The sequence below is a fragment of the Halichoeres trimaculatus genome, unplaced genomic scaffold (assembly GCF_033239565.1).
Source record: "Halichoeres trimaculatus isolate MK-OKI-2021-1 unplaced genomic scaffold, fHalTri1.1 fHalTri1_scaffold_20, whole genome shotgun sequence".
In the NCBI taxonomy this organism is placed as follows: Eukaryota; Metazoa; Chordata; class Actinopteri; order Labriformes; family Labridae; genus Halichoeres; species Halichoeres trimaculatus.
In genome coordinates this window covers 2,559,402-2,585,672 of record NW_027437198.1, presented here as the reverse complement: position 1 = coordinate 2,585,672, position 26,271 = coordinate 2,559,402, and the positions used below count along the sequence as shown (strand labels likewise).

Sequence of the window (26,271 nt, the reverse complement as noted above, 5' to 3'; positions counted from 1 at the left end):
AGCTACGTATTAGCCTGACACTTTAGCAGAGCAGCACAGGTAACCCTGCTAATAAATCCAACAAAGAAGAAAAAGACAATACAGTAAACAAAGAGCAATGATGGAATACATCCAGCAATTTGTTTTCTTTTTGATTGGCATGTGGCTCTTTGTTACGATGAAGAATCAAGCTTTGTTTCAGAGAAAGCTGTGTGCCACTAGGAGAAATAAAGCAGCCGCTGTCACACAGGAAGTGATCATTTTTTTCACCAATCAACTGCTGGGTTTTTTTGCTCCACTCCCTGGGGTCAGATCTGTATGTCTGGCACTCCAAAAAGGGTCCCAAAAAGTGGGAATGTACAGATCAATTTGGGGATCTGTACCAGGTTAGTCAGTGGGGACACAACAAAATGTGTACGACACCAAGACAAACAGAACTGAACTGCTTGGTGGAAACAGGGCTTTTGTATTTTAAAAATGTCTGTCTGGCCCAGCAGCCTCTGGGGGTCACACACAGACAGCATCACACACTAGACCAGTCCATCCAGACTGTGGAAGAAAGAATCCAAACTCAGGGTGATAATGCACCGATGTAACCCCACCGTGGGCTCCAACACGCTGCCGAGAAGCTTCAACTGATTCACTCTGTTTTTCAAATTCTAAGGCTAATAGTCAATAATGTAAATGATAAACTATAATTATTATAAAAAAATTCTCCTTCTCCATATCTGGTTCTCAAATTTTAAGTCAAATTGTGTATGTAAAAAACATTAACTTTAAGATATAATTATAATATTATACTTATAATGAATTATAAATCAATCTCTAACCTTCTCTGTCTCTCTTTCTCAATCTCCCTCTATCTCTGTCTCAGGCATCGGTCCTTCTTCCCTCCATCAGACCCTTCCTGCAAGTTACCCCCCCTCCCTGCCTGGATCTGTGGCCCCTCCATACCAATTTGCTCGGGACCCTCAGTCTGGTCAGCTGATAGTCATCCCAGCCGAGCCCCTCCCACATTACGGTAAGAGAGGGAGAGAGAGAAATAGAGATAGTGTATCAATTTGTAAGTGAGTGTGTATTGGCATAGATGTGTTGATGTGTATAAATGCATAATGATGTGTATAAATAAGGGGAGCACCGATCACAATTTTCTGGCCAATCACCGATCACAGATCTTTAAAAAGCCTGCCCGGCTGATACCGATTTGGGCTGATACCGATTTTTCTTTTTTCTTTTTTATAACTGACAGCATTCAATGTTCCAACTTGATTTTATTAAAAATCATTGAACAATACCTGTGAGACCATAAAATCTTTTTTTTAACTTAAACAACCAATAAAGTATCTTGAGTTTTAGGTCTCAGAGCAAAAAGCAACAATGGCTGGCTGTCAGACCTTCCTGGAGGTATATAAGATCATTTTCATATGTAAGGATAGGCCGATCTCTGATCACCAATCACCATTCTCCCAAAATTAAGGAAATCGATCGATCGGTGCATGTCTAGTATAGATATGTATAGAAGTCTTTTGATGTATTGACTGGTTTACATGTGTGATGATCTGTGTTCCATCTGTTTCCCTGTAGGGGGCGACATGTTGGACCATGGAGCCTCGGTGTGGTCAAGGATGTACGGTTCCAGGAGCTCTCTACAGCACGCTGCCCAGCTGCAGCTCCTCTCCCAGCAGCAGATCCTCCGTCAGCAGGAGCTGTTAATGATCCAGCAGCACACTGCACAGGTCTTGGAGCTGCAGAGAAACGCGCAGCTGGTGGTAAGTTCACCATCTGCTCTCAGGGATACCAACACTTACAGAGTCCTCAAGGGGTCCTCTGTTTTTTCTCACAGGGTCCTCCCCCCTTCCTCATGGGGTCCTGTGTTTCTTAATGGAGTCCTCTGTATCCTCATGGAGTCCTCACAGTTTCCTCATTATGTCCTCTCATTACTTATAGAGTCCTCTGTTTCCTCATGTAGTCCTCTGTTTCCTGATTAGGTGCTCTGTTTACTCAATGCGTCCTCTGTTTACTCATGGGGTCCTCTGTTTCCCTATGGAGTCCTCTGTTTACTCATGGAGTTCTCTGGTTACTCGTGATGTCCTTACAGTTTCCTCATTAAGTCCTCCGTTTCCTCATGGAGTCCGGTTAGTCTTGTCACGGCAAGCATTTTACAGCGTTTCAGCTGACTAATCCCGGGACAGATCCCCAAATAACCGAGACAAGCTGTCCCACTTTTTGGGACCCTTCCGTAGGGGTGCCAGACTAAAATGATCTGATCTCGGAAGGTGGAGCTACAACACTGCAGACCACTGATTGGTCGAAAGAATTGTCACTTACCGTGCGACAGCGGCTACATTTCTCTTGGCTGCACACAGACTTCTCTGAAACAAAGCTTGATCGCACCTTGTATCAAAGCGCCACATGCCAGTCACAAAGAAGACAAAATACTGGTTCCTTGTTGTCTGTGTCACATTTTTCTTCTTAGTTGCATTTCTTTGCGGGTACGCTGTGTTGCGCTGCTATGGCGTCAAGCTATTATTCAACAGATGCGGCTTTCGGCAGCCAGCTTACGTTATGCCTAGGCACTGCGAGGGAGCACGGTTTGCTGTGGAAACGCAAGCGGGATCAGGCTTACCCATACCAAACCATGCCGAACTGAACTGAAATGAACACAGGGCTTTATTGCTTTCTCATAGTTTTCTCATGGCGTCCTCAATGTGTCTTCATGGTGTCCTCACAGTGTTCTCATGTTGTCCTTTCAGTTTTCTCATGCCATCCTTACAGTCTTCTTATGACATCCTTGAGTTTTCTCATGGCGTTCTCATGGTGTATTCACGAAATCCTCTCCCTCTGTGTTTCAGGAGCGTCTGAAGGCCAACGAGCATCGGAGTGACGTAGAAGACAAAGCTGACAAGCAGAATGCCGAACCCAAGCCCCGCCCTTCTTCTTTGTCCTCTCATTCCCCGTCCCCTGTCCTGCACCCGCGCAAACCAGCTCCACCCTCTTGCTCCTCCACCTCCTCCTCCTCTTCCATTACACCACTGCTTTTGCTCCAGTCACCGGTTGCCACACTGAGGTCTGAGGAGGGCAGGCAGAGAGTGTTATTTCACCAACAGACCACGCCACCCCCTCACCAGCCTCCCCCCCACTGTGCCTCTCCACCACCGTCCCAACCCCCAAGGCCTAAACAGGAAGTTTCTGAGGAGGGAGAGGATCCACGGAGAGAGCAGAGAGAAGGACAGAAACTGGCCTCTGGCTCCTACCCAGGTGAGTGTAGACCATCATAGCTGTGCATCCTGAGCTCTGATTGGCTAAAACCTTTCTGTCGGCTGCAGGACTATCATCAGATTCTCTCAACTGGGCTCTCTGAGCTGGAGACTGAGCAAGGCTGGACTCTGACTCTTTGTCTCTGTTTCTGTCTCTGCGCCTGTCTCAGATCTTCCTTCAGGTTTTCCTCATCAGTCTGTTCCTTTCCCCCCCTTTCCCCCCCACGTCCCAGGATCTGGCAGCCTGTGCACAAGAATCGTCCCCCCATGTCACTCCCGCTCTCCTGTCCCTGTAGCTTCTCCTTCTGCTGCTCACCTTCACCTGATGGATACAGACCTCAGGCCAGAAAAACTGGACCACTCAAAGACCGGATCCCTCTTAAAGCAGGAGGCCAACCATCATGGGTTCAATGCCAGGGAGGATCCTCTGGGTCCCGCCCTTCACAGCTGCAGTCCAGCACATCGGGGCCCAGACAGAGATTGGGAAAAATACGCTCCGAAGCCCCTTCCCCAGCCACCCCCTGTGCTGGTCCCCAGCTCTCCTCCACTTCCTCCTCGCCCTCAGCCTTTGGACAGACCGGAGATCACGGAGGAGGGGTGCAGGGGCCATTTCAAAACAGAGGTTTCATCATTCTCCTGTCAGGCTTCTTTTCCTCTGCCTCCTGTGCTCATTCAGGAACCAAAACCTGGAATCAGCAACCATCTACAAAGACATCTCTGCACTGCCGCTAAGCCCCACAGTGAGGACTCTGCACCAAATCAGGAACAAACATCCAGTGCTGTATGTGAACAAGAAGAACCAGGAACTTCTGTCCTCTCACACACTCCTGCCCAGAGAGCAACAGTAACTTATGTCTATCCTCCTCATGCCACCACCCCCCCGCTGCTGCTGCTCCTCGGCCCTGAAGATCCCATGGCTGGGATGCTGGCTCTGCTGACAGCCAGTGAGATGGCCAAGACCCACATGGGCTTGCCACCAGCCCCGACAGATGACCCTTTTCTGGGTAGAGACCGCAGAGAGACTGAACATCTAGAGATGGTGGCGCTGGAGGGGATGGCACTGCTCAGCCAGATGGCCCAGAGAGAAATGGAGCAGATCTGCCAGGAGAGGGGTGAGGAGGGGGAGGGGGGTAATTGACTCACCTTGTATGACATTACAGCATCTTTTCATCGGTTGTGTGTGTGTGTGTGTGTGTGTGTGTGTGTGTGTGTGTGTGTGTGTGTGTGTGTGTGTGTGTGTGTGTGTGTGTGTGTGTGTGTGTGTGTGTGTTGTGCGTGTGTGTGTATTGGAGGAAAACAACCACTCTTTGAATCAGTCTTATTAAGTTTAAATGTGCGTTCTTCAGATCTGGATCTTCAGGGTCTGGACTGTCTGCTGGAGGCAGGCAGACAGATTCTGTTGGAGGCCATCGAGAAACAGTCCCATATCGATCTGTCCAGAACTCTGGATCCCAACAAGAAGTACAGCTGGAGACAGAGGAAGGAGGAGCCGGTAAGACAAGAACCATCAGAGAGGTGAGACAGCTGTTTGTGGCGTGTTGTGACTCTGCTCTGTGCTCTGCAGCTCTACTGTAAAATGTCTCTGGACCTGATGGATGCCGTGGAGTTGGAGTACCGGGTCCGCCTAGCCGAGCTGCAGAAGACCTACAAGGAGAAGCAGAGAGACCTGAGCAAGCTACAGAGACGCACCGACAAGAGGTGAGTGTGATGATGTCGTGGCTGCTGCTGTTACAGCACAAAATTAATCAACATGGTAATCAACTGACATTGTGTCAGTAACATGTCAGTAAAGTGTTGGCAATATGTCAGTAAAGTGTCAGTAACATGTCAGTTGCATGTCAGTAACAGTTCAGTATGTGTTATCAATGTGTCAGCTACATGTCAGTACATGTAAGTAAAGTGTCTGTTACCTGCCAGTAATGTGTCAGTAACAGTTCGGTTTGTGTCAGCAATGTGTCAGTAACATGTTAGTAATGGTTCAGAAAGTGTCAGCAATGTTTCAGCTACATGTTAGTACGTTTAAGTAAAGTGTCAGTTACATGCCAGCAATGTGTCAGTTAAGTGCCAGCATTTTGTCTGCAATGTGTAACATGTCAGTGCTATTGTGTCCTCTGCTCTTAGGGAGCAACAGCAGCAGGAGGACGAGAGGAGGAGTTTGACTAGGCGGGGGAGAGGTCGACCCAGGAAGCGGAAGCACCTGAGCACACCTGTAAAACTGGACGGACGGCCTCAGTGAGTGGGAGCTCCAGCTCTGGGATCTATCAGGTTTGTGTTCGAGTGATCTGAACCATTCTGGTGTCTCAGGGTCAACAGGATGGTGCAGTTCTCTGAGGACTCTGAGGGTGGAGATGCACAGAGGAAACGGTTCCGGCTGTCCAGAGAGGAAGAGGACACAGAAACAGGGAGTGCAGGACTGAAGGTGAAGAAGAAAAAGAAGAAGAAGATGAAGAGCTGGAGCAAACAGGAGCCGTCCAGCAGCCATCCCTTGGAGGTGAGTCTCTAAAAACTGTTTGATTTCAACTGCAGTGTTCAGGTGTCTCTGATCAGTGATGATGTCCTCAGATGATGAAGGTGAAGCGGGGTCACCTGTGTGAGCAGGAACAGCTGGCCACAGACCTGGACAGAGCACTCTCACTATCTCAGCTTGGCTCGCTAGGCGCTGCACGCAAACTCTCCTCCCAATCCAAGTTACAAAGGTCAAAGGGCAAGACTGCAGAGAGTCGGACGCAGGAAGGAAGTGCCCAGTCATCCACCAAGGCAGCTAAAAACAAGAGGGCCACCAAGGCATCTGCTTCTGAGGGCTTTCAAAAGGTCAAAGGTCAAAAGAAGTCAGCTCTAGTTTGTCCAATGAGATCAGAGCTAAGCAGCTGCTCCAACAGTGAGTACACTAATACACACACTCATTCAGCCATACACAGTGGTCAGCTGGAGACAGGATGAGGTCAGCTGGAGTTCAGAATGAGGTCAGCTGAAGTCGAGATGAGGTCAGCAGGAGTTCAGAATGAGGTCAGCTGGAGTTAAAAATAAGTATTGTCAGGGGTCAGAATGAGGTCAGCTGAATTCAGGATGAGGTCAGCTGGAGGTCAGAATGAGGTCAGCTGAAGTCAGGATGAGGTCGGCTGGAGGGCCGGATGATGTCAGCTGCAGGTTGGGATAATGCTAGCTACAGATTGGGATGAGGTCAGGATGAGGTCATTAGTAGGTCAGGGTTAGGTCAATTGGATGTCAGGACAAGGTTATTTGGAGGTCAGGATGAGGTTTGCTTAAGGTCAGGATTAGGTTGGCTCGAGGTCACGATGAGAATCTCTGGGAGTCTGAATGAGGGGAGCTGAAATCAGAACGAAGTTAGCTGGAGCTTGGGATGAGGTTAGCTGGAGCTTGGGATGAGGTCAGGATTAGGTCAGCTGGAGGTTAGGATGAGTTCTGCTGAAGGTCAGGGTTCATCTGTACCTCTGCACAGTGTCAACTGTGTCTGTGTTTCCAGCTAACTGAACTGTCTCTGCACAGACACGGACTCAGAGGAGCTCAGCTCGGCTCAAGGGGGCTGGCTCTCTTTCAGGGGGACCAGTTCCTATGACAACCTGCACAGGAAGAGGCGGTCAGCGTCCTTACCTCTGCTTGGTCACAAACCACAGAAGAAGAAACACAAGCACTTATCTATGCTGCTGGAGGAGGCGGGGCTTAGTTCCTCTGATGACTCCTTCGACCAAGGTTACTGACTCTGACACCTGACCTTTGACCCTCTGCCCTGATATGTTACCACACCCCCTGCTGTTCACTCAGATAGGAGTGTGTTTGGTCTTAGCTCTGTTGCTCCACTATGCTACCTCTCTCTGCTTCTTTCCCTCTTCTCTCTATCTCTCTCTGTTTCTCTCTCTTCTATTCTCTCTCACACTCTTTTATTGCCTGGATTTGAAACTTGAAGTTTTTGGATCTTTTGTGTGAATTGTCAGATTTTGATAAGCTGTATGATGTTTTGGTACCTCAGATTGATTAAAGGTGATGATGTGTTTGTACAGCTGTAGTCTTTGTGTCTGCTTCATCTGTCTGCCCATCTGTCCACACCTCACACACCGCTCTGTTCCTTGAATGTTCCTCCACAGAAACAGACTGCTGCAGGGTTGAATCTGGAGCAGAGAGAGCTGATTTGGTAACTTTTAGGTAACCATTGTTACCTAAAAATAAGAATCTGAATCATTGGACCTGGTTCAGTTTTTTTGCAGCTGATTTAGGTTTTTTTATATGGTTTCAGTTTTTTGGGGCTGGTTCAGGTTTTCTGGACATAATTCACATTTTTGGGAGCTGATGTAGGTTATTTGGAGTTGATTCACTTTTTTGAAACTAGTTCAGTTTTCTGAACACAGGTTTAGGTGTTTTGGGAGCAAATTCAGTTTTTTGGAGCTTGTTCAGTTTTTTAAACTGGTTTGTTTTTTTCAGAGCTGTTTCTGGGGTTTTGGAGCTGGTTTCAGGGGTCTTGAAGCTGGTTTAGTTTTTATTTATTTATTTATTATTTATTTTTTGAGCTGGCACAGTTTTTTGAGCTGATTTAGGTTTTTTGATGTGGTTTCAGTCTTTTGGGGCTGGTTCAGGTTTTCTGGACATGGTTCACATTTTTGGGAGCTGATGTAGGTTATTTGTAACTGGTTCAGTTTTTTTGAAGCTATTTCAGTTTTCTGAACACAGGTTTAGGTTTTTGGGGAGCAGATTCAGTTTTTTGGAGCTTGTTTTGGTTTTTTGTTGCTGGTTTAGGGTTTTTTGGAGCTAGTTTAGGGCTTTTCGGGGCTCGTTCAGTTTCTTAAACTGATTTGGGTTTTTTTCAGAGCTGTTTCTTGGGTTTTGGAGCTGGTTAAGGTTTTTTTTTCTTTTTTGAGCTGGCACAGTTTTTTTGGAGCTGGTTAAGGTTCTTTGGGGCTGGTTTGGGTCGTTTTTTTTTTTTGGAGCTGGTTCAATTTTTTAGAAATGGTTAAGTATTATAGAACTGGTTAAGATTTTGGGAGCTGTTTTTTTCTTCTTTTTTTGGTACTGGTTCAGCTTTTTGGAGCTTGTTTGGGTGGGGGGGTCTGGTTTAGGTTCCTGGAGCTTGTAAAGGGACTCTAGAGTTTTTTAGGTGTCTAGGGCTGGTCTAGGTTTCTAGAGATGGTTCAGGTTTCTGAAGCTGTTAGTGAAAGAAATGTCAGAATGAGAATGTTCTGGATATTTGGAGGATAGAGCTCCTTGTGTCAACTAAACCTTTAGAATAACCTTCTATCTTTCTCATGCGCTCTCAGATACCTGCTCTATATTCTCATCTGTGCCCCCTCCCTCTGTCTCCTACCCATGATGCTTTGAGTGTCTCTCTCAGCCTGTTCCATGTGCTTGTGCTGCTGCTGCAACATTACAGAAGCTTGGCTAGCACTACCTTGCTACGGCTAGTCTCTTCACTGCGTGGCTAAAGCTTTGCTTAGACTTGGCTAAGCTAAGGCTAAGCTAAGCTACAGCTAGGCCACCATGCTGCCCCACCTGTCTGCTCGCCCTACCTGAGGCCACACCCCTGTCACCTGCTCTGTAAGTAGGACGTGCCCCTCCCTCTATTCTCTATTGACCGCTAACTTGGGCTGACGTGAAACCAGAGTTTGACTATAAGGTTCAGCTTTTAGAGCGTACAACTCAAAGAGGGCCATAGTTTACCTGCTCCAGGTGAGAGGGAATCAAACCATGGCTCATCACACCTCTGTCAAACAAACAAAGGGGCCTCACAGGGCTGTCCCCTCAGTGCTGCTAACTGTCGCTAACACGGAGAGGACTCACAGTATGCTCACACACAGACACACACGCAGACCTTCAGATGTGTGTGTGATCTACATCAAACCTGTGCTGTGTATCCACTCTGATGCTAACACGCTAACCTGCTGCCATAAACTAAACAACTAACCGCAAGCAACATGTGTTACCAACAGTATGCTAACAACTCTGTGCATCTTCGGTGTGTGTGTGTGTGTGTGTGTGTGTGTGTGTGTGTGTGTGTGTGTGTGTGTGTGTGTGTGTGTGTGTGTGTGTGTGTGTGTGTGTGTGTGTGTGTGTGTGTGTGTGTGTGTGTGTGTGTGTGTGTGTGTGTGTGTGTGTGGGTGGCTTCAGTTAAAGCCATGTCCTGATGTTTCTCTGAAGCTAACAACCTCTTAGGTTCAGTTTGGTGTCTTTGACCTTTGACCCTGCAACATGCTACTACATTCTTTGTCTGAGTGGCGTTCTCTCCTCTTACTCAGAAACCTCAGAGGAAGACGAGGACAAAGAAGATGCGACTGATTCAGATGATGATAGCTGCTGTGAGGAAAGCGGGCTGGGTCTGCTGGCTCGCTTTGCGGCGAGCGCCCTCCCTGTTAGCTCCACGCCACTCAGCCTCCTCCATGACAGCAAAAACTGCAGCCTACAAAGCCTACAAAGCACTCTGGGTAACAAGCACAACAGTTTAATGAGCTCTGTGGTTGATTGTTGGATCACCTGTTTGTACAGAGGAGTGAGCCCAAACAGTGCCCCCCTTAAGACAGACATCAGACTGTTATCATTCACAAATGTGTGAGTGTGCATGTTTGAGTGTTCAGGTCAGTGACCATGTCCTCTCCTCCACAGTCTCCTCAGAGTGTGACTGGTCTGACTCTGCATCTGACCTGCGGCTCAGGAAGTTTCCATCTCTTCTTCACGGTAAGCGTTCGGCTCCAGAGCTCCCCCTGCTGCCCCCTGTAACTCGCCACCTCAACCACCCAAGCCCTACCAAGAGGGACGATTCCCTGTCAATCAAACGCAAGCCTTTACCCAAGCCCCGTTCTCAGCCCCGATCTCCAAGGCGGTTCAGCTTTGACCTGAACTCAAGTTGCAGCCTCTGGGGGCTTAGCGAGGAGGAAGGCTGGAACCGACGCCGCAGCGAGAGGATATTCCTCCACGATGCTACGACCTCAGCCAGCCAGACTTCCACGCCAGTCTCAACGTCCGTCTCCACCTCCACCAGCCAGAGCTCCTCTGCTTCTACTTCCTCCAGTTCAGCCAGGCCTCTCACCCAGAAACTTGCCCCCAGGCCCAAACCTGCGACGCCCAGCAGAGAGAACAAGGACACAGCAAAGGTACATCTCTGATTCATCAAATCTCTCAAACCAGCTGAGACCCAAAGCCTGCAGTGTGTGTGTGTGTGTGCGTGTGTGTGTGTGTGCCTGCGCCTGTGCCTGTGTGTGTGCATGTGTATGCGTAAGTACATGTGTCTATGTGTGTTAGCCCTCAATCTATTGAACATATCCATGTCTTGCCTTTCTTTTTGGTGTGTGTGTGCGTGTGCAGAAGAAGAAGCCGAAGGAGTGTGCTCCTCCTGTGAACCCCTCATCTCTCTGCTCTCAGATCTCTGACGTCTCCTCTCCACTCAGCCTCAGTGGCTCGGCTCAAAAGATCCAACCAAGAGCGAGAACAAAGCTCAGAGAGGTAAGCAACTTGTCAGAGCCATGCCAGCTTTTTATCCTTAGGGGGCAGGGGGCAAAAAGTGTGAGTGTTTGGTGTTTTTCTGTTTACCTCATACATGAGACAAATCCACAAACAGAAACGTGCAGAGCTCCCCCAGCTGGCTGTCCGCATTACTGCTTATATCCCCCCCCCCCTGTTAACAGATGCAACATGAGGTGCAACATGAGGTAAACTGTGTGTGTGTGTGTGTCTGTGTCTGTATTTGTGTCTATGTGTGTGTTTGTTTGTGTCTGTGTAGCCGTCCCGGGGAGCGGTCAGTCGGCTGATGGAGAGCATGGCGGCAGATGAAGACTTTGAGCCTAATCAGGACAGCAGCTTCAGTGAGGACGAACCCCATCTGACATGCAGCAGCAGCAGTGTGTCAGAGACATCCTCCAAACCTGGTACACACACACACACACACACACACACACACACACACACACACACACACACACACACACACATACAGAGTCTCTCTGATAGCTTCAGACAGTCTGATGTCGGTGTGTTTTCTGGGTTCAGCTGCAGTTCAGTGTGTTTTGGAAAAAGACTCTCTGGTGGATGGACTTAGAGTTCTGATCCCAATGGACGACCAGCTGCTGTACGCAGGACACGTGAACACCGTTCACTCCCCTGACATGTGAGTTCACCACAGCAGGTTCTCCACTGTTTCACACACCTGGTGACCCCCTGACTTTGAAGCATGTGCTTGAAATGTGCTGCAGGTTGAAGTGAAGAGTCAAGGAGAGAGAAGTTCCGATAAGTTTTATCATGTGGAGGCTGAATCATAGCTCAGCACTCATTCTGCAGCTCTGCAAAGAAATCTAACCACTGACTGCTGTCTCTCTCTTTGTCTTTCTGTCTGTGTGTCTCTCTGTGTCTTTCTGTGTGTCTGTCTGTCTCTCTGTCTGTCTGTCTCTCTGTCTGTGTGACAGATACAGCGTGGTAGTGGAGGGAGAAAGAGGAAACCGACCACACATCTACTGCTTAGAGCAGCTGCTGCAGGAGGCTGTGAGTCTGTTTAAACCACCTCATCAGGACAGCTAACAGGTTATAGACACACTCTGTCCAATGGAATAATGTGTGTGTGTGTGTGTGTGTGTGTGTGTGTGTGTGTGTGTGTGTGTGTGTGTGTGTGTGTGTGTGTGTGTGTGTGTGTGTGTGTGTGTGTGTGTGTGTGTGAGTTTAGATCATCGATGTGAAGCCCCTATCTGTGCGCTATCTACCAGAGGGTACCCGCATAGCTGCCTACTGGAGCCAGCAGTACCGCTGCCTTTACCCGGGCACTGTAGTCAATGGTACAACACACACACACACTCACACACACACACACACACACACACTCACACACTCACACACTCACACACACACACAGTACAGAATAAGTAGTGATGGGTCTGGCAACACAGATGCGTCGGCGCATGCGTCTAGCTCATAGAGCAAAACCCGTGTCGGTGCGCGTATCGCTTTAAGAAGGTCACGTGACCGATACTGGAACTGTTTCGAAGTGAAACTGACGCGCCAAACCGTCTTTAAGTGCATCTGTCAACGAGATGTGTCGGCTAAACAAATCTCTGATCCGATCTGACGCGATCATCATAAAATCCGTCAATAATTATGGCACAGAAAAGAAAGGTTTCCGCCATGTGGGACCATTTTGATGTCGTGACGGAAAATAAGGTATTTGTTATAACATCCTTGTTTCATCCTGTTCCTCTCAGAGTTTCCACTTGATCTATCTGAATTCAAAAAAATTTCAAAGGGACTCTTAGTTTACTATTAATGTTATTTTCTGCAGGTTAAATGTCGCATTTGTTCGACAGATCTATCTTATTTAAATAAAAGCACATCTTCAATGCTGAGGCATTAGGGCCAGGCATGAGAGTGAAGTCCCTGATACACCCGGGATAAAGTCAGGTGTACAGCCACTCTAAAACGTACACACAGTTGCTTTATTGATAAGTAATTATTATTAATTTATTCTTGACTTCTTTTTTAACCACCAAGCCTCCAGAAAGCAGATGCTTGATGAGGCTGTTTTGAACTTCATCCGGAAGGACTGCCAGCCCCTCAGCATTGTAGAGTGTAAAGGGTTCGGGGAACTGGTTCAGGTCCTCGAGCCCTCAAATGACTGAATTTCAAGACTTTGGAAGAAAATATTTTTTTTCATAAAAATTTGTAAATGAAAAACTTCCAGTCCACAAGCATCCTTATTCACAACACGTTCACTGAGATTTTCACGTTATGACACATGTTCACATTATTTATTGACTGTATCTGCAAATATCAGAGATAATTCAAACTTAAATGAAGAAAGGAAATTATACAATATTAAATACAATGACTTAAATTATATTATTGTATATACTAGGTCATTATATCAGTGTCAGTTGAGTATGTTTAAAGCTGAGGATTTTTAAAGTCCAGCAGGTGTCAGTATTCAGTGACACAGTATCAACACAGTGTCAATACAGTTTGGCAATGTGTCGAAACGCTTCATGACGCCTCATCTACCCATCACTAATAATAAGTTAGCTTCATGTGGTGTTTGCGTCATTTGATGTTAACTTTACAAGGAACCTCCATGAGATATCTTTTGAGTAAGCTTAATTTGATGTTAGCCTCATTTGATGTTAGCTTCATGAGTAACTTCCATGAGATATCTCATGGTTTAGCTCAATATGATGTAAGCTCTATTTGATGTTAGCTTCATAAGTAGCCTGCATAAGATATCTCATGAGTTAGCTTAATATAATGTTAGCTCTATTTGATTTTAGCTTTATTAGTAACCTTCATGAGATATCTCACGAGTAGGCTTCATTTGGTTTTAGCTTCATGAGTTAGCTTCATATGGTGTTAGCTCCATGAATTACCTCAATGAGTTAGCTTTATTTGGTGTTAGCTTAATGAGTTAGCTTGATATGAAGCAGCCAACCTGGTAGTGACCAAACGCTTGGTCTGAAGGCGCTCTCATTAAACCAGCATGTCTGACTGACAGTACAAAGTTATCACAACCACAAGGATCTCTGCCTCTGAGCCAGGCCCCTAAATTAAAACCAACCCAGGGTTTAAAATAGGCTCACTGGCCAGGTTGATGTCTCTCCCCTGTGTGGGATGTGCTTTGTCAGTCTCGAGTAGTTGGAGGAATGGCCCCCCCCTCCCGTCCCTCTCTTAACATCTTCTCATTAATGCAGTGTTGCCTAGTCCACTTATTTTTAGAGACTTTGGGCTTGTTTTTGGGCATGTTTTCGGAAGAGTATTTGCTAATACAGGCTTGCTTTGTTGCTTGTATGAGCAACAAAGCAAGCTAGCCACAACAATGAGAAACATATGCGCACGCACACACACACACACACACACACACACACACACACACACACACACACACACACACACACACACCCTGTGTCCTGCAGAGATCTTCCCAACATATTCACAGACACACAAACTCACATGTGCAAACGGAACCAAGCACAGGCTGTATAGCGGACACAAAAGGCAGGAAAAATAATTTTGGAGCCACCACCCAGAAAATAATCTGCCTTTTTAAAGTGCTCCCAGGGCCATCTCTGTGAAGAACTGGTGCAACACACTAAAATGAGACCCCTTTAGGCCACTGTCTAACATCTCTAGAGTTCTTCTCCCTCATGAGCGAAAGCTTAGGATCGTTTCATTTGAATGGTCTCAATTGACTTTAGTTATTTTAGATAGATTTTAGTTCATTCAGAGCCCTGCTCTGAACCCAACTGACCCTGTCTGTCTGTCTGTCTGTTTTGTGAACAGGAAGTTCAGATGTGGACGAGAACGATGACCTCATCACAGTAGAGTTTGACGATGGAGACACAGGACGCATCCCTCTGTCACACATCAGACTGCTGCCACCAGACTACAAGATCCACTGTGAGAGCACACACACACACACGCACGCACACACACACACACACACACACACACACATACACACACACACACACACACACACACACACTGCAGGCGGCCTTCAGGTGAGGTTGTTTCTTCATGTAACACCTGCTGCTTTTGTGTGCAGGTGCCGAGCCGTCTCCCGCTCTGCTTGTGGCCAGCTGCTCCCGCAGGAGAGTCCGAAAGTGCAGCAAAGAGGGCAAAGAGGTGAGGAAAAAGCCAGAGGGGGGTGCCTCAAAGATCAAAGGGAAACCTGGACGCAAACCCAAACCCAAACCCAAACCAGGTAAGCCAGTCATACACACTCACACACCCACACACACACACACACACACACACACACACACACTCGCACACCTGATGAGGCTTTCCTTGAACCTTCTACCAACAGTGTAAATTCACTGTCGATAAGAAAGCACTAAGCGAAAGTGCTCCGCAGTACATTTCAAGTGCGCTGCGCTGCGCTTGCGGTGGAATTTAGAGGTCAGACGGGATCATACAGAGAGCAAAGCCCCAATAAACAAATAAACATTAGAAAACAAGCCCAAAGTCACTAATAAGCGGTCTGTCCAACACTGTGTACAACTTCATTTCCCTGTTACCTGCTTCATTCATTTTGAGATTTTTTTTGTATAGTGCCTTCTTATACTTTTTTAAGTCATCATGAATGAAATAAAGATAAACAAACAAACATAACACAAGGCTGACCAATTAGAGGCGAGAACCTAAGTCTGGGTAAATGCAGTGAAAATGCAACACACAGGTTGAATTATAAAGGTCTGCACATTTTAAAGGCCAAATTAGGTTGAAACATGAAATAATCGTGATTAATCGACTAATCGAAAAAATAATCGATAGATTAGTCAACTATAAAAATAATCGTTTGTGGCAGCCCTAGCTTAAAGATATATACAAAACAACAACATTTTTGAACACAATTAAACTGGCTGGATGCTACATTTATAAAGTATAAAAAGTGATATGAATGTATTTTCACTTAAAGAATCAACAGTATGAGAAAAATAACAGAAATATGTTGTTATGTTATCAGATTAAGAACTTTGTAGGCCAAAAAGGCAAATAAATAAAAATGTGTCCTCAATCTTTTCACCTGCAGGTCAAACAGTACACCCCCTCTACCCTATCACTATCTGTAGCAGCTAATGCTAATGCTAACGTTGGTCTAGTCAACTCCTTGTGGTTTTCTAGCGGGGTGATGTTTTATTAAAAAGATTAAACGAGACATACCATGCATTTCACAACATATGAAAGGAGTGTATGTGGGATTTTGTAGCTACTCGCCTCGCTGTTGAGCTCCCTGGCTCGCCATGGATGGGGCCAACATGCTTGTGTTTTAAGTGCTAGATCATTGCAGTCATACTGCTGTACCATCTTAGGTCATTTTTGTCAATTAACACACTGTGTGCTTTTACTCAGCGTGAAATACTCCCAAACTCAGGAATTTTTTGGACAAATGACTACTCTGCCATTACTCAGGGGTTTACTTGTTACCTTCACCTGCCGGCACGGCTTCTCCTCTGTCACACTGATCTGTTTGCATGTGACGTATACAGCCCCACAGCCCAGGTAATCTACACTCCAGTCAAGTAGTTGGTGGTTATGCACCTTCAGCTAGTTGCCAACCACTAAATAGTCTGCCAAAAAGGAAGAGGACAAATAAACTGAAGAGAAACTAAAACAGTAATGACACGTCACAGTGCATCAATTATGGAAAAACGTCTACGCTTTTACTAATCGATTTCGTACAATTTCTTATCAATTTTATCGATTCGTCGTTGCAGCCCTTGTCAGCTGTTTTTTTTCAGAACTCTTTCTGCTTCTAGTCTGCACATACAGAGCTTTTATTTCAGCTCCTGAACTGTTTTCCTATTTTCAGATTCATCCATAAGTCAGGACTGCCGTGAGAAACCGGATCATACTCCCTCCTCAGCTCCGTCCAAACCCCCCACCATCCAAAAAGCAGCTCACGAGAAGCCCTGTCCAGCGTCTCGTCCCACCATGCAGTCTAAACCGGGTTGCAGCAGCTCTACCATGTCCCCAACTGGCTCCCCCACCCTCCCTAACCTCGTGCCCAGGAAACCCAGCTCAACCCAGCCTCCTGGTCCCAAAGCGGGCCGCGCTCTCCCCCCGTCTCTCTATCCCAAAACCTACGGAAAGGTCCTGACTGTGGACCTATACAGCGAGCCCAACCTTGGCTCTTACACACTTGGCTCCCCCAACTGCAAACCCCTGTCCAGACCTTACCCAGGGACATCCTCATCCTCTGCCTCCAAACCTGGATCAGGACCCAGATGCTCCTCTGCCAAAACCAAACCCTCCTCAGACCACCACAGCAGCTCCAGACCAGGCCTCAGCTGTGGACTTGGCTCCCTGTCCCGCCCACCCACAGTAAAACCCAGCCTAACGCTGACTTCGAGACCTTCATCGTCCTCTCTGTCATCATCTTCACTAGCTAGTCCCAGACCCAAACTGAAGGTTCAATCTGAGCCCCTGTCTTGCCTCTCCAGACCCAAACCGGCTCAGAGTGACACAGGCTCTATGGTGAGACGAAAGTCTGTGGAGCCCCTTGTCAAGCTTGACCATGAGGGCGTCACCTCTCCAAAAACCAAGAAAACCAAGGCTCTAATGCTCCTGGAGGGGCGGTGCATCAGGCGAGACCACACCCCCATTGCCACAGCCAATCAGGAGCTCCTGAAGGCCAAACTACAAGCTCCAGAGAGAGACGCTGTCCTGCCAGAGAAAGACTCCAACAAACCAGCTTCTGTGGGGAAGGAGAAGGTGGAGGGTCGGGGTGGAGTGGGCAGAGCACAGGAGGTGGAACCAAGAGAGGAGAGAAAGAGGAAGGAGGAGGAGTCTCAGAGCAGCATCAGCTCAGAGTCAGAGGAGGAAGGAGAGAAGAAGATGAAGAAGAGGAAGAAGAAGTGCACTTCTAGCTGCTCCTCCTCTTCCTCCTGCTCTGGCTCTTCCTCCTCTTCTTCATCATCATCATCATCTTCATCGTCCTCATCCACTGATGACTCCTCCTGCAGCTCAGATGAAGAGAGGACGCTTCCAGCTGACCCTGCCTTTCCACTGCCTGCAACAGAACAACCCGAGGAAAAAATAAAGGAGAAGGAAGAGGAGAAGGAGTTGAAGAGGGAACAGGAGGAGTTAAAGGTAGAACAAGAAGAGGGGGAGCTTTCTCCACCTTCACAGTCTCCTTCTTCCTCATCGTCTCCGACTCTTGCTGCTCCTGCTTCAAATACACCAACCAAACCAGCCACAGGGAAGGGCTCAGGACAGAGGGGCCGCCCCCCCAAACCCAAGCCCAGTAGAGGAGAGGGGAAGGTGGGGAGACCCAAACGTAGAGAGGGGGTCCACCTCCCTACCACCAAGGAGCTCGCCAAACGTCAGAGACTCCCCAGTGTGGAGAACCGGCCCAAAATCTCTGCCTTTCTCCCCGCCAGACAGCTCTGGAAGTGGTTCGGGAAACCAACACAGGTAAGAAGAAATAGGTGACAGGTCTGGGGTCAAAGTCTCTTTGAATAACTCTGAGAGGGAGGGACAGAGCTCCATGATGGAGCTGTAATAATGTTAGACAGAATCTCTACAGGGAACACAGGAGGAAGATTGCCTTCCTGATCCAGAGAGAGAACCAAACACATGCTCTATGAGGTTAAAGGTCCAAAATACCTGTGAAGGAGACTTGCTAGATCCTCTCATCCTCTGATCTAATCCTCTGATCCTGTAATCTGATCCTCGGATCCTCTAATCTTATCCTCTGATCTACTGATCCTGTAATGTGATACCCTAATTCTTTGATTCTCTAATCTGGTTCCTTAATCCTATTATCTTCTAATCTGATTTTCTAATCCTCTGAACTTCTAGTCTGATCCCCTAATCTGATTTTCTAATCCTCTGAACTTCTAGTCTGATCCCCTAATCTGATTTTCTTATCCTCTGATCAACTAGTCTGATGCTCCAATCCCCTGATCTAATCCTTGACGTGTACTTTCAGAGACGGGGAATGAAGGGAAAAGCAAAGAAGCTCTTCTATAAGGCCATAGTGCGAGGCAGAGAGATGATTCGGATCGGTGATTGTGCCGTTTTCCTCTCAGCCGGCCGGCCGAACCTGCCATTCATCGGCCGGATCCAGAGCATGTGGGAGTCCTGGGGCAGCAACATGGTGGTCAGGGTCAACTGGTTCTACCATCCCGAGGAGACCAACCCTGGAAAGAAACTCACCGACAAGAAGGTATGGTAGTCCTTTCATCCTACAGAGACAGATCTCTGAGAGTAGACAATAAGTCTCTGGGAGGGGACACACAGGTGTCTGAGAGGAGACAAATAGGCCACTGGGAGAGAACAGACAAGACAGACACTCGAAGAGAGTGTAGACGAGTTTGTGAGAGAAGACTAACAGGTCTGAAAGTGGACAGCCAAATCTTTGAGAGGAGACAGTCAAGTCTGAGAAAGTACAGATGGGTCCCTGAAAGGGAACAGGCAGATCTCTGGGAGGAGACAGACAAGTCCCTGAAAGAGGACAGACAGGTCACTGAGAGAGAATAATTGAGTCCCTGAGAGGGGGCAGACAGGTCTCTGAAAGAGGACAAACAGGTCTCTTAAGCCGCGTTTCCACCAAGCAGTCCGGGTCGGTTCGTCACGGTACGGTGCACTTCTAGCAGCGCTTCCACTGACTCATCCCGGGACGGATCCCTAAAAACCGAGACGAGCCGTCCCACTTTTTTGGGACCCTTTCGTATGGGTGCCAGACTGAACCAATCCACTCTCGGGAGGTGGAGCAACACACTGCAGATGGTTGATTGGTTAAAAGAATCGTCACTTAACCCGACAGCGGCTGCATTTCTCCTGGCACACAGACTTCCCTGAAACGAAGCTTGATTGCACTTTGTAACAGAGGGTTACATGAAAATCACAGAGAGGACGAAATGCTGCATGTCTTCCATCCGTGCTCTTTGTTTACTGTGTCGCGTTTTTCTTCTTTGTTGGATTTATTAGCGGGGTAAGCTGCTACAGCGTTGCGCTATTGTTTACCAGCTGCGACTTCCGGCATCCAGCTTACACGCCGCCCACCACGAGAGGGCACATGCTGTGGAAACGCAAACAGGATCAGACTTAACTGTCCCAAACCGTCCCAAACCGTACTGAACTGACCCGGACTGCTTGGTGGAAACGCAGCTTTAGAGCGGATGGACTGGTCTCCAAGAGGGGACAGACGTCTCTCTTAAAGAGGACAGAGAGACCTGAAAAGGACAGACAGATATCTAAGAGGAGAGAGGAGACAGATATCTGGCAGGGAACTGGTAGATCTCTAAAAAAGGACAGACAGGTTTCCAAGAGTAGACAGGATGATCTTAGAGAGGCAACCAACAGATCTCTGAGAGGGGACAGACAAGTCTCTAAAAAGGGACAGAGGGATCGCTGGGAGGGAACTGGCAGATCTCTGAGAAGAAAAAGACAGATATCTTGTAAGGGACAGATCTCTGAGAAAGGACAAACAGGTGTCTGATTGGAGACAAACAGGTCACTGAGAGGGGAGTGACATGTCTCTGAAAATGGACAAATATAATATTTATATCCTTGGAAGGGAACTGTCAAGTCTCAGAGATAAAGCAAATAGGTCTCTAAAAGACTACTCACAGCTCTCTGAAAGAGCACAGACAGGTCTCTGAAAGATAGACAGGTTTTTAAGAGAGAAAGGCAGTTTTCTAACAGGGGACAGACAGGTCTCTGAGAGAGGACAGAGGGGTCTCTGAGAGGGACAAAGGGGTCTCTGATAGGGACAGACAGGTCTCTGAAAGACAATTGGCAGGTTTCCTAGAGCAGACATTGATTTAAGGGAGGGAACTGACAGATCACTGAGAGGGGACGGACAGGCCTCTGAGAGAGGACAGACAGGCACCTGAGAGGAGACAAACAGGTCTTTGTCTGCTTGTCTTTCCCCTCACAGACAGATCTCAGAGAGGAAAGAATTAGGTCTCAGAGAGAACAGACAGTTCTCTGGGAAGGGGCAGACAAATCTCTGAGAGATGACAGACAGGATTCTGAGAGGTGATGGACAAGTCGCGCAAAGACAACAAACTGGTCTCTAAGAGTAGTTAGACAGATCTCTTAAAGTAGACAGACAGATCTCAGGGAGGAGACAGACTGGTCTATAAGAGAGGACAGACCGATATCTGGTAGAAGACAGACAGGTCTCTGAGGGAGGACAGACTGCGATCTGGCAGGGTACAGGCAGGTCTCGTAGAAAGACCATTAAATTCTTCGAGAGAGGACAGACAGATCACTGAGGAGGGACAGACAAGTCTCTGAGAATGGACAGACAAATCCCTAAAAGGGGGCAGACAGATCTCTGGGAGAGAGGGAATAAAATTAAAAAACACACTGCTGAGTCCTTGACGCACATGCAATAGAATGAGTCTGAAGGGTCCAGGTGCAAGGAACAGACTGTCTGTGGTTTATTGTCCAGGAATTACGGTACAGACTGTCCGTAGTTAATGGTCCAGGTGTTAAATGTACAGACTGTCCGTAGTTAATGGTCAAGGTGTTAAATGTTCAGACTGTCCATAGTTAATGGTCCAGGTGTTAAATGTACAGACTGTCGGTAGTTAATGGGCCAGGCTTGGAGGTACGACAGCCTGTGTTTGAAGGGTCTAGATGTGAAGGTACAGACTGTGTTTGACTGGTCCAGGTGTGAAGGTTCAGATTGTCTGTATTTAAAGGTTCAGGTCCAGGTGTAAAGGTACAGACTGTCTGTGGTTAAAGCTCTGTATCTCCTCTTCTATAGAACTGGGATCAGATGTGTGGTCAGTTTTTGCCGGCGGCTCTGCACTCAGCCATCCAGAGGAAAGACTTCATGGAGGTGAGGATCATGACTCTGTTCTAGGTTTGTACAGTTCTAAAAACCTGACCAGCTCATCTATAAGCCATCAGACATGATCCTTAGAGAGGGATGAGTATCACAGTACAGAGAGCTGAGGGTAAAGAGCATGAAGAACATGGATGCAAACCAAGGTTATAATAGTTTTGGATTTGTCATTATGGTTTAGTTTTAGTTAGTTTTTTTTTTCCCCATTACAGTTAAGTTTTAATTAGTTTTAGAGCAGGCATTCTAGTTTTTATTTAGTTTTGATTTTTGCAACAAGGCTGAGTTTTAGTTTAGTTTCAGTTTAGTTTTTAGTTTTTCATACCCTATTAACAAGGTGCAGGATTGAAAAAGGTTAGAGTAAATATTTTGTAATACTGTTTATTTTCCAGTCCAACACAGTGCTCACTGCTCAGTTAATGCTGATACTGAACTGTTGGCTGCTGCCTTCATCACAGAAAAATAATTTAAACTTAATATAAAAAATATATACATAAATGATATAAAAAATAATGTTAACCTAAATTACAATATAAACAAAAACTATATAAAACAATATAATATGAGCTTAAATCTTTTCTTTATCTAAATCTTTAAACTAGAACTCTAACAAGAAAGACAGACTTAAAAACAATTAAAGTCAGACTCACATGCAATTAAACTATTACAGATGCTCTAACTTATTGCTCCACTACGTTTCATGGCAGCACAGCGCACAGCCAGTCAGTGCAGTAAACAAGCACGTCCCAGTACGTTGCTATGATGGTGCTATACGGCACTGACAACTGCCTAAAACTGTCGTAAAATTGGTTGGGAAAATGTGTCGGATTAATTTAAATCCTAAAGGCTATTAACATTGTCAGAAACTAAAACTAAGGACATTTTCTCTATAATTTTAGATAGTTTCAGTTAGTTTTGAGAACACAAGAAACAGCTTTAGTTCACTTATGGTTTTTGTTTTCTTTTCTAGTTTTTATTAGTTTGCGTTAACTGCAATGTATTTTAAATTTTAGTTTTGTTTTTTAGTTTCGTTTTAGTTAACTATTATAACCTTGGTGCAAACCCAGAGAGTCTGTAAACAAACCAGAGCAGGAGGCTTTATTTACACATTCTGTCATCAGTCCACCCTAATCCGCCTCTCCAAACTGTTAACCCTTTAGAGACTATAAGCTGTTTACATTCAGTTTGGGAAGGAGGTGTTCAGACAGAAGGTCTTTGAGTAAGAAAAAGGCAAGACAGCAATTATTTTATAATGAAAGGTGTCAAGATAGCAAGTCTTTTGTTACCAAAGGTGTTCAGACAAAGGGTCTCTGAATATGAAAGGTGTTCAGACGGGAAGTCTTTTATTATGAAAGGTGTTCGGACATGATGACTCTTTTACGTCGAAAGGTGTTAAGGCAGGAAGCCTTTTACCGTAAAAAGTGTTCAGATAGGAATTCTATTTTATGAAAGGTGTTCAGGCAGAACGTCTTTTGTTATGAAAGGTGTCCAGACATGATTCTTTACTATGAAAGGTGTTCAGATAGGAAGTTTTTTATTATGAAAGGTGCTCAGACAGGAAGTATTTTATCATGAAGGCTGCTCAGACAGGAAGTGGATCTTGGATTTCTCAGTTACCATTTGCAGTACTCAGAGTAGCTCTCTGGTCTGGTTCCAGCGGGCTCTGTACCAGTCATCTCACAGTGATGAGAACGATGTGCAGACAGTCAGCCATAAGTGCCTGGTGGTCAGCGTCGATGAGTATGAGCAGATGACCCACACACGGCGCTACGCTGACAGTGAGGACCTCTACTACCTAGCTGGCACCTACGAACCTACCACAGGCATGATCTTCAACACAGACGGAGTCCCCGTCATCTGCTGAGACACCAGAGCCAAGACCAAGACATTGACCTGAAAGCCAGCCTGGTCCACTTTCATGAGGGATGATTAACAGCTACACAAAACTGAAACTCACACGCACTCACACACACACATAGTGTGAATACAGTTTCATTAACTCACACACACAGACCTACACAGACACATGTAAATACACATACACACACACACACACACACACACACACACACACACACACTCAGTGTTTTATTTCCACCTCTGAGAACATTTTTCTTCAACAGCAAGACGCTTTAACAAACTGTGAATAAAGAAATGGGGGGGGGGTCTGACAGACACAGACGTGCACGTGGTCATGTGACATTGTGAATATGATGTTGCCATGGTGATGTTAGTCATGTGACAGTCCTATAGATGTATTTAGAAAACAGCAGGAGACAAAGAGAGTCCCTCGAACAGAAAGCACTTAAAAATACTACAATTTAACCCTTCACCTCCCCGCGACAATCCTGTCACTTCCCCTGATTGTGTGCGAGCAAGTGGGCGAGCGTTAGAGAGAGAGGAACCTTTGACCAGTTAAAAGCATTTCCTGTGTCCATCCCTCAATTCTGACTGTAGGGCAAATCCAAAAACATTGAAACCAACAGCTGCTGCTCTGTGTTTCCTCAAAGGGCTGCTGAAAAGCTTACTGGAAAGTGTAGGACTGTCTGAGTTTGATGTAAATGATGGACAGCATGATCCTCTTCAGTCTGAGGTTTTAACGGAGTCAGTATGAGGCTGCTGCTGCACTGATCTCACACACACACACACACACACACACACCCTTATTTGGCCTTCGTGGAGCACTGCAGTGTTTGTAACCTCTATGTGTGTGTGTGTGTGTGTGTGTGTGTGTGTGTGTGTGTGTGTGTGTGTGTGTGTGTGTGTGTGTGTGTGTGTGTGTGTGTGTTCTTTCTGCTGTCTGATTGGTCACTGACTCTGCGTCTTCTTGGCCCTAAAACAATTGGCTCTGCACTTTGAAGGAGCCTGGCTGCAGAGGAGACTGTTAGGGGTCTTGTTTGTCTTCCTTGTCTATTCAGTAAATCTCTTCCCAGTGTTTCCCCCTCTGCATGGCACCCTCTGTTTTGAAACACAGATAAACAAAGGCACATCCTTTTTACTTCTTTTCCCTGGTCAGCAGCTAATAAAGTTTTTCTTTGTGCCTCCTTTACACCGTTTCTTTGAACTTAAACTTTTGAATGTCCTGCTCAGGGTTAGTGAGCATTTGGCCCTATTCTCCCAGGCCTTATAAGGATGAAGAAGATGGTGATGATGATGATTCATCTCATTTAGAAGCCCCGCCCCCTCCTACAGAAACAGCAGATTTGATCAGGGATGTATCTCCTCCAGCTCCTGTGGTTTTTCTATAAGCTGCTCACTTCCTGGGCCGACTCAGCTGAGGTCCAATGGACTACTTCTGCCACATCTACAGGGTCCAGAGAGGTGACCTGCTGCCTCAGTCCTTGAGTGTTTTAGGGTGACAGTGGCTTAAAACAAGGTTCTGTGGATCTGAGGCTCTAAGTATCCATGGATCTGAGGTTTTGAGGTTCTGTGGGTCTGGGGTTCCATAGACCTGAGGTTTTGAGGCTCTGTGTGAAAGGAGGACGGGTGACGTGTCCACGGTCAACCTCCTGTCCTTGTTTGCCTGGGTAAGAGAATGTTCTGAATGTCAGTTTCACCTTGAGCTGCTGAAGCACTTTTTTCTCTCTGTGCATAAGAGAGGGAGACAGATTCCTGATAATACCACACACTCATGCATACATACTCATCCACACTCACCTCTGTAACCCTGACAGGTGTGTTTTTTTGCCTTCCATCTGCTATCAGGCCCCATCTCCATCCAAAGCCCTGCCTTAGGCCTTCACACAGAGGTCAACACGCCAACACGTATGGCCCTCTGTGCCTTCATTTTATTGTGGTGGTTTGAGCTTATATTTTTTTATCAGTTTTATTTTGAAAAACCTGTCTTTAAAATATTTCTTTCCGCCTTGCTTTTTCTTCAATCTGTTTTTTTTGCTTGTTTCTGTTTTTATTCCCTCTCTGATCAATCGTCCACGCCTCCAGAGCGCTCTGCTGAGGGGCACCTGGAGCTAGCTGCTATAAAGAGAGAGAGAGAGAGAGAGAGAGGTGGACTGAAGGCTGGTTCTTCGGTTGCTGTTCCTTCAATATCGTTTCCATCCTGTTACAGATTTAAAAAGATTATTTTGAAAGTAAATAAAAATCATCTAAGTTTTGTAAATGATCCTTCAGTGTGAAGGGGAGAAGATATCCGTATATACTTTGTACACATGTCCAATCTTGTAAAAAAGCAAAAAACTTTTAGAGAGAAATGATGCATATGTATTCTGTCAACATAAAGTATATGTGCAAAAAACTGTTTCTCCTTTTTTACAGACTGCAGCCATTAATCAGTGTTTCTTTCCAATCGTTTTAGTAACTTGATATTTTATAGTCAATCAATAAACTGATAAAACTGTCTCCTGTTGTTTCGAGTCTGATCCTTTTCCTCTCCTCAGAGTTCACCATGAAAACAAAGTTCACCTGAACATCTTCAAAGGTTCTATCTGAAGTCTGTCTCAGTGGTTAAGAATCTGGACTGACTGATATTCAAACTGGACAAAAGGAGGATCAGACTGTTCATACATCACAGAGCTCCTTGTCCTCAAAGGCCACTGTACTTTGACCAACAGGGGGGGGTAAGAGAGGAACACTTTTGGCAGCAACCTCTGGTGTAACAATAGGAGATCATGAGGAGGTGTTAAAATCTGCAGTTTGTCAATTGTCAACATGGGGCTGGCTCCAGAAGTACCAGAAACCACATACACACCGGGCCAAAGAAATGCGTTTCCCAGCAGGATAAACGTGTTTACAGCCTGGGACAACAAA

General features: G+C 46.3%; 1 protein-coding gene across 2 annotated transcripts in view; it reads left to right on the top strand.

Annotated features, from left to right (window-relative positions):
* tnrc18 (trinucleotide repeat containing 18) overlaps window positions 1–25,818 on the top strand; it is a 71,140-nt gene extending 45,322 nt beyond the window's left edge. Inside the window, exons 8-30 of one of the 2 annotated variants that reach the window (XM_074696737.1) lie at window positions 854–1,000; window positions 1,564–1,748; window positions 2,832–3,237; window positions 3,407–4,348; window positions 4,583–4,728; window positions 4,801–4,934; window positions 5,358–5,468; window positions 5,541–5,727; window positions 5,799–6,114; window positions 6,744–6,947; window positions 9,479–9,664; window positions 9,843–10,330; window positions 10,542–10,679; window positions 10,957–11,101; window positions 11,223–11,340; window positions 11,636–11,711; window positions 11,890–11,998; window positions 14,484–14,600; window positions 14,749–14,907; window positions 16,519–18,122; window positions 18,640–18,876; window positions 21,430–21,504; window positions 23,165–25,818. In XM_074696737.1, coding sequence (XP_074552838.1) covers window positions 854–1,000; window positions 1,564–1,748; window positions 2,832–3,237; window positions 3,407–4,348; window positions 4,583–4,728; window positions 4,801–4,934; window positions 5,358–5,468; window positions 5,541–5,727; window positions 5,799–6,114; window positions 6,744–6,947; window positions 9,479–9,664; window positions 9,843–10,330; window positions 10,542–10,679; window positions 10,957–11,101; window positions 11,223–11,340; window positions 11,636–11,711; window positions 11,890–11,998; window positions 14,484–14,600; window positions 14,749–14,907; window positions 16,519–18,122; window positions 18,640–18,876; window positions 21,430–21,504; window positions 23,165–23,371 — 6,437 coding nt within the window. In that variant the 3' untranslated portion in view covers window positions 23,372–25,818. The remainder of the gene's footprint in view (window positions 1–853; window positions 1,001–1,563; window positions 1,749–2,831; window positions 3,238–3,406; window positions 4,349–4,582; window positions 4,729–4,800; window positions 4,935–5,357; window positions 5,469–5,540; window positions 5,728–5,798; window positions 6,115–6,743; window positions 6,948–9,478; window positions 9,665–9,842; window positions 10,331–10,541; window positions 10,680–10,956; window positions 11,102–11,222; window positions 11,341–11,635; window positions 11,712–11,889; window positions 11,999–14,483; window positions 14,601–14,748; window positions 14,908–16,518; window positions 18,123–18,639; window positions 18,877–21,429; window positions 21,505–23,164) is intronic. The other variant, XM_074696738.1, reaches the window with a different exon arrangement.
* Window positions 25,819–26,271: the final 453 nt, after the last annotated feature.